The 10,078-nt window shown below is 37.9% G+C and overlaps 1 protein-coding gene across 1 annotated transcript in view; it reads left to right on the top strand.

The window, feature by feature from the left end:
* The first annotated feature begins 104 nt into the window (after positions 1–104).
* Positions 105–10,078, top strand: part of LOC108752825 (protein neuralized) — a 60,297-nt gene continuing 50,323 nt past the window's right edge. Inside the window, exon 1 of the mRNA XM_018493934.1 lies at positions 105–439. Coding sequence (XP_018349436.1) covers positions 406–439 — 34 coding nt within the window. The 5' untranslated portion in view covers positions 105–405. The remainder of the gene's footprint in view (positions 440–10,078) is intronic.

Genomic DNA, 10,078 nt, shown 5'->3' with positions numbered 1-10,078 from the left:
CGGCGCGACGCGTTCAAAGCGGCGCGCTAATTGGCGCGCGTGCGCGCCACCGCCGCCGGGCCAATCACCTCGCGCGGCGTTCACGACCGCCGGCGGCGCAACGGTGCGAGACGCGAGTGCGGCCGTCCGCCTCGTTCACCTCGTTGCCCCGCCGTCGCGTAGCGACACCGCGGATGCCAGCGGATGCACCATGTATCGTGATTGACAGCGATCCACCGTCGCCGCTGCCGCTCGTCGTTGTCGCGAGTCGCGATGTGTTCGTTCCACGCGCGCCCATGCGATCGCTTTTTCACGTGAACCCACGTCCGCCCCCGAGCACCGCCGTCCTACGACCCGACACAATTGTCTGCCGCCGTCGCAGCCACCGCCGCCGCCGCCGCCGCTGCCGGGCTGACAACGACGACGATGGGCCAATCGTCAAGCAACACTGGGCACAGCGGTGAGTCTTGAGTTCCTCGAATCATAACACTTTCTCTCTCGCAATATGATCGTGTGCTGCTCGCCGGCCAAACGTCTCTTCGTGCACACGCGCGCCCGCTTGTCATGTGTCAATCGCGAGAGCGACCAAGAGCGATCGACCACTGATGATCTGCAGTCGATGTTGCGATGTGTCGATGACAATGGGGGATACCTGGATACTCTTCATCGGGTGGAATTTTTCTCAAGGAGGTTATGTTCAGATCTATTAGAACATACGTGATGTTGGTCTGGAGAACAGTGTTCTCTTAGCGTTCTCTTTCCATCCGCCAGCGTAAGATAAGTCCCTGATTTTTTTCTCAGGAATTGGAACAAGTTTCAATTTGATATTTTGATGTTGTAGATACGATAACTCGAATGTATAGATCATCAGCAGGTATCGTGAATGAAATTATTGCCTCGCTGCATTTTTTAAATCCTTTCAATGACAAACGCTCGTCGCGCGTCGTGTTGTCTTTTCATGGCTGCACGTGACGAATTTAAATCCTTGAAGAATGCCATTATCATTTGACAGTGTCACTAGTTGCTCGATTGCGAAACACTCGAAGACACGCTTTTTGTGTCTATTAAAATTAGAAAATATCTCAAAACTAAATACGAATTTAATTTATTAAATTGCAGTAAAATAAAAAATTAGAAATCATTTTTTTAATCCAAGAAAATGTTTTTCTCTACGATGGAAGTGATAATTTAAGAGTAAATTTATGGCATTTAAAAAGATAACTGAATTTTTAATGAAAAATATAAACGAACACTTGATAACGTATTTCATCTATGGTTTTGAATTTTTTTTCAATTAATTATTTTTACTTTTACTTTTTTTAAAGGTCTATTTGTTTATTGACGCAAAATGATGCGTCAGATTTCTTGGAATGTATGATTAATGTATATATATATCTACGTTATTCTATTTTATACTACCTACGTGTAGTTTACTTTTAAACGTGAGAGTTTCTCAAGTAAAAGTTTAGACATCGTCTGCCATTTTCAAGTTAATTGTGCTGCGCTTTAAAAAAAAACAAACAAGTTAATATTTACGCGATTTATTAATAAAATAAATTTAACTCAATAATTTATATGTATAAATATTATTACTCTTAAAGTGATTCTGTAAAATCACAATCAAATTTGAATTTTTTATAGTTGAGTCTGAAATATGAAACTGAAATGGCGAATCAATCAAAAATTGCCGAATTTTCTTTTTCTGGTTAACTTTCAATTAGACTTAACTTGATAATGTAAAAATTATATTTTACTAACTATAGTTAATCAACCTGATGGTTTTGTAGTAATTTTTAAAGTTACCACTATAAACTATTAGTTTAATGATCCCAGCAATTTATCGTCATTTTGACATCTTGAACGTCAAAACGACGACAAGTAATGTTAGCTTGCTTGTTGGGTAATTATTGTTAGAAAAACAATTTTTACATTATTATCAAGTTAAATATGATTAAGCCTAAAAACCACAAGTTAACCAGATAATGAGAAAGGCTTAAATGATATCCGAACTTTTACTTGAGAATCTCTAACAGACGCTGTCTAGAGGCGACATCTGTTCCAAGATGCATCTTGCTCCGTTGGTAATAAGAGTTTTTAGAGAATTATCTCTCTTCTCTCATATTTTTTAAATTTCAAATTATAATTCATCAAATAGAACAAAGTTAATGTTTTTTTTACCATTAAAGTTTTATTTGCAAAGTACGCAAATATTTTTAGTCGAAATAAAATGTCGCACTTACTTTTTGCATATAATCGACTTAAACGATTCTTAATGTTAGTGTTAGAAAATTGTATAACGCTCATTGTACAAATAATCAAACGAATCTGCATCTTTCTCTTAATTTACATATTATAGCTCTCTCTTTATAGAGTAATACATCCTAATATACTCGAGTTTTGTACATTTCATTTCCATACAGGCAATTCGATATGCAATAATAATCCACCTCCGGATCGTTTGTCACAAGACAACGTCATGCCCGCAATGAACGGCGTTACGTTGCGTTTTGGCGATTATTACGCGATATTTTGCCAGGTGCATCTTTTTTGGCCTGGACACACCTTTCGATTCCGTCTCGTAAGGCCGGGCTTCGAAGGCTTGCAAGATGCTCCCGCACCCCCGTCGTGTAGCCACCTATCCCGCAGGATCATCGGCGTACCCTGGTCGCCCGGCATGGGCCGCAGATGGTATTGTCATATGGCAGACACAGGGGCCGGCCTCCGGAGGCCTGCCAGTAAAACCGCGATTGCACATCCGCACAAATCCACGACAGACCCGGCACGGGTTTCCCTTCCATCGAATTATCTAATCGACGTCACGCGAGCGGTCAGACGAGCAATGTCCTTTTTTTACGCTACCAGTATCTCCACCGAAGTCCTCTACATTTCGGAAGCTCACTACGTGAGTGGATGATATTAATTAAACTGACTCAGATTAGGGGAAACGGCGGAAACACCGGAAATTTGAAATCCATAACGGAATAGAAACTGAATTAAGATAAGAAATTAATTAATAAATCATTATTTATACTCTCTAAATCTGAATCAGTGGATTATCACTGTATCAGTCTAATATCAGTCTAAACTGTCCCAAGTGTGCCACTGGAATTCACAGTGAATTCACAGTGAAATTTAAACTACAAAATGACACGCGTGGAATCCTTAACTTAGTTAACCTTGCTTTACTATAAATTCAATGTATTGGAACTGACGTGCAAATATCGATAATTACATAAAATGCTCAAATTCCCTTTCTTTTTCGGTTGAATTTCGCTGATTCAGATTTAGAGAGTAATCAGATATTACACTTTGCTTTACGTTATTGGAGGGAAAAAACTATTAATAAATTAAGTATTGGATTTATATTTTTAATACATAATAGTAATAAGAGTTTAACGAAATGTTGGTGTCGTCATTAAACTCTTACGAAAGGGAAACGTGGAAAAATTCGCGCGCTCGGGATTCGTAGACGACACTTCCGGGGAAGGGGATTAACGAGGAAGAAGGATCGTAGACGGTGATGGCCGGGGTTCAGGGCAGCGACCCAGTTCTCATATGTATTTATACCAAGTAGACGCTACGCTGGCTGCGTGTAGCCATTTTGGAGACCCAAAGAGAGAAAGAGAGATTATATGGCGACGGGGAAAACCGAAAGGAGAAAGGAGAAAGAAAGAAAGAGGAAAGGCTTCTTCGTGCGTCATGGGACGCGAGTCTAATGACTCTGAAAATCCAATTCCGGTTGCGTCGCAGCCTCGGGATCCCGTTGCGGCTGCACTTTGAGAGATAATTTCGTTATCGCGGAGATGCATCGGCGATGTCTGCGAGGCATGTGACTGTTAAATCGGAATGGCAGAGTTTCGAGATTACTCAAAATTGCCTCGCGTTTTACTCGGTTATTGTTAAAAAATGGAATTGTCAAAGCGCAGATTCACACGCGATTGCAAATCATGCTTCAGCAATGGCCGCCAAGAAAATAGAATAAGTGACACACCCATAAATTTCAATCAGAAGATTCTTACACGTGACTACCGCGCAGCTGATCAGTTTAGGCGACGTCACACACTGATTTGCTGTAAAGACAGGTCGCCTTTGTGCGAGAGCAGACGGTGTGGTAGAAAATTCGAGAAATTTTTGTCAGTGGCGCAACCACATCCCTCGAGAGAAAGATCGTATTGTGTTCGATTGCGCAGTTGTGTGTGTGTGTGTTGGTCAACCTGAACTACCAAAGGTAGCTGGTATATTGTATGGTATTGATAACTCAGTCAGGTAGTTGCACGTGCAAGTTGCTGGAAAACCACCGTGGTAGTTTAAACTTTTCTACCGAGGAGAAAAGATCGTGGCAAAAAGGAAAGAAATCTTTTAAGTTTCCTTCTTGCCTCAAAGATTCTTTTGGATTTAAGTCGAATAAAATTCATAACAAGAAGTTCACGGCGCGATCGGTCCGAAGAATAAGAAGATTCTGATTATGGAGGCGCTGAAATAGAGGTAAAACTGACAGTTACGCGACGTTGACAGCACACAGGCGTAAGCAAACCTTATTTTTGGGTTTCGCGAAAGTGAATCTCTCCTCGTGTTTCGTTGCTGCACATGCTGCATCGAATCGGAGTGGCGTCCACTTTTGTACGATGATCTGTCAATAAACTTCGGATGTTCTGAATATCACGAAATATATCATTATGGATGTTATTTTGGGGGAGAGAAAAAAAAAAATCTCTCGCGCTTAGTATTTTTATCTCCGCTGTTTTACCGGATTCTTGATAGACTAGAACGGTGCTTCGTAATCATTTACGCTCGCTTTATTCCTTTTAATCTAGTCTTATAGTTCAGTGATAAATGTAAAAGTTCTCTAATTGTTCTAAATTAAAATAAAATTTATTCTAAAAATAAGTTAGAATAAATTTTATTGGTATACTGAAAAAAATTATAATACTTTAAAAGTACTAAATTTTAATAAATATTTATTAAATGTGTGAATATATATTTATTTAATAAAAAAAATCATTAATTTGATTTAACTATTATTTTTTAATAGAATATTCCATTGACGGAGAAGAGAAGACGTTTTCTCTTCCACTTCCTTTTCTTCTTTCTTTTTCGAATTTCTGATCAGACAGATCACACAGTACGACAACTTACAATTAGTTTGTTCAGTTAAACTTTCAGTAATTGCTATAGGACTTCATTTCAGTACAGGATATAATATAAAACAAATTCGTGTCGATTTGCACAATAACAAAACTGCTAGGGTGCGCTAACATTAATCAGAATTTTGATAATGCTGCATATGTCTAAAGTAAAGTAAATATATAACTAGAAGTTTTATGGATTCAACTGGAAAATATTAAACTAATCCTTACAGTATAAGCTACCAAACATTCTAGTTGTAAAATATCATGTTCTGTTGTAATAATCAGAAATTCTGCTAGATTTAACCGTATGCGTCTTGTTGATACAATCAAACTTGTACTTTAAAGAGACGGTAGCTATTTCTGACACCACACACAGATTACTGCATCCGCCTCTTCATTCTTCTATCTTAAGCTTCTTGTTTTCAGATAATGATGACATAAAAGAATCGCTCATACATCGATAACACCTCGAGAATCTTATAGAAGATAATTGATCGTGTAGTTTTATTATTTTCATCATATGAAATAGTATCTAAAAGATTCTAAAGATGTTTAACAATTCGTAAATAATCACAGTTTTTTAAATTAAAATTAGACGATCTTTTTTCGACAAAAATTTCGAGGAATTCTGTACCACTCAACAAAAAAATAGGAAACACGTTCGAATACGTTCAAAATTGTGCAATATTCAGAACAGCGTGACTCGGTGAAAAATCATCGCAGACAAAAAAATCAAAAAAAGCATTTGAAAGCTTGAAATCTCTACTTTCGAAATCCGTAATTGATATTTCAATCTGACTAATTTTTTATGGAGCTATATAGACACAAATGGATATCCGTCGAATCTGAAAATTTTGTCCAAATTTTACAAAGGTCTATGGCGCGAAGTAAAAATTACACAAAAATGCGGTTTACAACAGTCGAAAGAATGAATCTTTACCTTCGAATTGCTCTTTTATTGAGCGTTGTACGATATTTTTTTCCATCGAGTTATTGAACGTTGAAAAATAATCACAAAAATAATCACTTTTGCTTCAACGTGTGTGTGTGTAGAATAAAACGGTAAAAATATCATAAAAAAAAACAATTCAAAGATAAGGATTCATTCTTTAGACCTTTGTAAAATTTATACAAAATTTTCAGATTTGACGGATGTATATTCATTTGTATCCATATAACTTCGTAAAGGATCAGTCAAATTGGAATATTAATTACGGATTTAAAAAAAAAGTAGAGATTTCAAATGTTCAAATGCTTTCACGATTTTCTGTCTGCGATGATTTTTCACCGAGCAACGGTGTTCTGAATATTGCACAACTTTGAGCGTGTTCGAATGTGTTCCCTATTTCCCGTTTGAGTAGTGTATAATATTAAATTTTAAGATTCTTTTAAAAAATAAGCACTGAAATAAATTGAAGACTACGATATTACGGCCTTTGAAGCTTAAATTCGTAAAGGATCTTCCTCCTTTTCCATCACTCTTGCACCCAACTCCTGGAGGATCATCCGTTACTCGACGTTATCCCTATAGGCAACCCCGACTTCAAATTCATCGGGGAATTTCTCGTTAAAATTACATGTTCATGATTTGTGGGATATTTCGTGTTCTCGGGCCGACAAAGTCGATTCAGTGACGGTGGCAGTCGGCCGGTAGTCGGCCACCGTCTATTCCCAGTGCGTTGCAACACATAGCGATCCCGCCGCGTTGTTATTCTTAACCCGACGGCGGGGCGAGGGGCGGGGTGAAAAAAAGGGCAAAAGAGCGTGTCTATGACGTCAATTGGAAAAGGTTCCTATCGTGCCACGGGGCGCGAATCGCGCGATACTCGCTCTCCCATCCGTCCCCCGTTCTCCGTCCGTCGTCGATGCCGAAGCCAAAGAGCCAAAGGCTTTTTCTTCCGTGCTTCTCCCCTTTCGCTCGCCCCCGTCATCTCCCTCGCTGACAACGCCTGTGCGACACAGCATTGTCCGCTGCCGGCCGTTAGAATCGGCGAAAACGCATCCGCGGGATTCACGCGCGAAGCAATTGGCCGCACGTCAAGCCCACCGGCTATTTGCAACCCTCGTGGATTAATTTTAAGAGGGAACGACAATTTGGGAACTATCCGTCCGCCGCCACTGTCGCCGCTCTTCTCGTTTTCTCTTCTCGCTTTTAACGACGCCGACCGTCGTGGACGATCCGTCCGCGATTTAACTCTTGAATTCTTCTCGGAAAGTTCAGTTAAACGAAATTTCTCGTTTTCTGGTGACAAAGTGACGTCTTTCAAAGACAAGACGTCGTTGTTGCAAAATGTCGAACTCTATTTCAAAGAATTTATACTTCGACTCCTTCGTGAGATGAAAGTAATGAAGCAATTACTTTCGTTCTTTATTTAAATAGAGTGCTCGAGACGCGGATCGATATCGCGCGAGGAAACGCCCGAACTGAACGCGAGCTTTTATCTTGCCTGCCTCGCAATTAATTATGTGGGCTTATTCGCTCTCGCTGCAATTAAAACGCGTGCGCACGTTTCCACGTGTGTGGGTGAATGTCAAAGTCAATGTGTATGTATCGGGATTGAGGGAGAAATAAAATGTCGATATCGAGGGATCGGAGAGAGAGAGAAGAAAACTGAGAGGCAAAAAGCTCTTATTCTTTGTTATAGCGTGATGCTTGAAACCCTCGCAATTACAGAAACCCTTGTAAAAATTTGATGGGATCGTGGCAGAAAGCTTGGCTGAGGAAAAGAAACAAATGCTCACTCGAAGGTCGGGGTTCTTTTTCGCATGAATTTTTTTTCATCATTACATCATAACGACATAGTTAAATTTTCTGCACAAGTTCACTGAAAAGAGGAGTGTTCAATTTTAAAACATAAATTTAAAACACGTATAGTTTTAAATCGTTGTTTAAATCCAAACAACATAGTGTTTTGTTTATTGAAAAAATTTAAACTAAAACATCTTTAAGTATTTAAAAAAACGGAGACAAGAATAAAACATTTTAATATTTTAAAATTGAGCACTCTTTTTTTTATTGCTCTGTCGCATTTATTATTAATGATTCTTTAATGTACTTAATTCATTTTGAATAATTCTAGAAAGTAATTTATTTTTTATTATAATTAACTATTAATTAATTTATCTTGATGCGAATAAGCACTCTTTAAATAAATGGCAAAAATGATTGCTTCGTTACTTTCATCTCATAATATACTGAAAAGTGGATAAATATATTCTATTTACCTCATAGTGGAGATGGAATATGAATCTTTTTATATGAATTGTGTATGAATTATATATAATTATTTAATTAATCAATATTTATATCACGAGAAGTGAGTTGTGCACAATATCAATTTTTTTCATTATGTTGTATTGAATATTTTAAAAACAAAGCTAATATTAGACACTAGATTATCATCAAATGATCAAATATACAGGAAGAGATTTTTTTCTTAGAGTTTACCCTGATAATAAGATAATCGTGAGACAACATTCTATTTCGAAGAATTTTATATAAATCCCTCTCATTTATTAATAAAATTACAATAAAATATAAAATAAGTTTGATTAATTTTACTCAAGTGAACGATAAAAAATCTTTAAAATATTGTATTGCACCGCAACTACCATATTTTCAGGGTAAATTTTAAAAGAAAATTCCGTATATAGCGTAAAGTTTTCGTTAGAGCGTTCGCATGTATAACATAACTCTCTCAAATAGTCTCTCAAATACTACTGTTTAAAATTTACTTCGCACACGAGTGCACATCGACCCCCGCATGAGTCTGGGCTCACGTTTTTTTGCGATTTTTTTTTTTTCGAAGAACATTTGAAGGGGGTGAAACATGCGTGCACGGTCGTTCGAAACGTCATAATTCATTATTGTCGCGGGAACAAACAGTGGGAACAGCAGCAATTGTCGCACGTAGCGCAAGCGAGTGCTAATGACCAGAATTAACCCCTTCGTTATTCAAGTACGCGTCCACCCTCCCTTTCGGAAATTTACGGTACGTTAGGTTCTGAGACACATCAGTCCTGTCCAGTGCGTCTCATGGGGACTCCCTTCTCGACTAAATCCTTTGTGACAAGCTTGATATTGCTAACAGAGTAGATTTATATTTTATGATATTTTTCACTGAATTTCTGCACAATTGAAATTAAGCATTTGGAGTTTCTTATAAAACTGCGGAAGTTTGCGACGACGCGGATCGGTGAATGAATTTCCGGGACACACTCGCGCGAGCAATAATCGACGTGAACGGGACTAAATTTAGAACGCGACGTGGTCATCTAAATTTAAGACGACTTAAAAAACTTCACGCTGTCCCGTTATACCTTTCTGCTCGTTCCGCGTGTCGTAATTATCACTTGGCAACCAATTTCCTGACATATCATTTCTTCTATCGACGGTAAATACACAGAGAAAAATGATTTGGTTAAACAAAAAGGTCTAATCGGAATGATATTTTGATAAGGCCTTATCATAACCAGAAATTCTGTTTGACCTCACCAAATGCCATTCCGGTTAGACTTTTTTGTTGGTTTAACGAGAACATTTTTTTTTAGTGATAGACTGTTAGTTTTTTATAATTATGATCTTTAAGAGTCAGGAAATAATTCACGTTCCGACCGTCTGAATTATTTCCTGGCTCTCTAATCCAACTTATATGACGAAGGCAAAGAGAACACTAATAATTTATATGAGAAAAATACCTCATTTTATCATGCGTATGAATATTGTTGTTTGACGTTAAATTAAGGGAATATTCTAGTTTGTCGAGTCAAAAAAATCGATTTTTTTTTATTGCATTTTCGGAAAGTTGATAGTCTTGAAAATATATTACCAAAGCTATTCAGAAATAATGTAAAATAACTGAGTTATTTATTGTTTACTAAAATGGTCCGCAGAGATTAGACGCGCTAGAGTTTTGGTCCGCCGTGCGGATGTTCGATTGTTATTGCTCGAACAAAGAAACATCTGTCTA

Source organism: Trachymyrmex septentrionalis, unplaced genomic scaffold, assembly GCF_001594115.1.
Source record: "Trachymyrmex septentrionalis isolate Tsep2-gDNA-1 unplaced genomic scaffold, Tsep1.0 scaffold62, whole genome shotgun sequence".
Classification (NCBI taxonomy): domain Eukaryota; kingdom Metazoa; phylum Arthropoda; class Insecta; order Hymenoptera; family Formicidae; genus Trachymyrmex; species Trachymyrmex septentrionalis.
The sequence above is the reverse complement of the archived record's forward strand: the minus strand, read 5'-3'. Positions and strand labels throughout refer to the sequence as shown.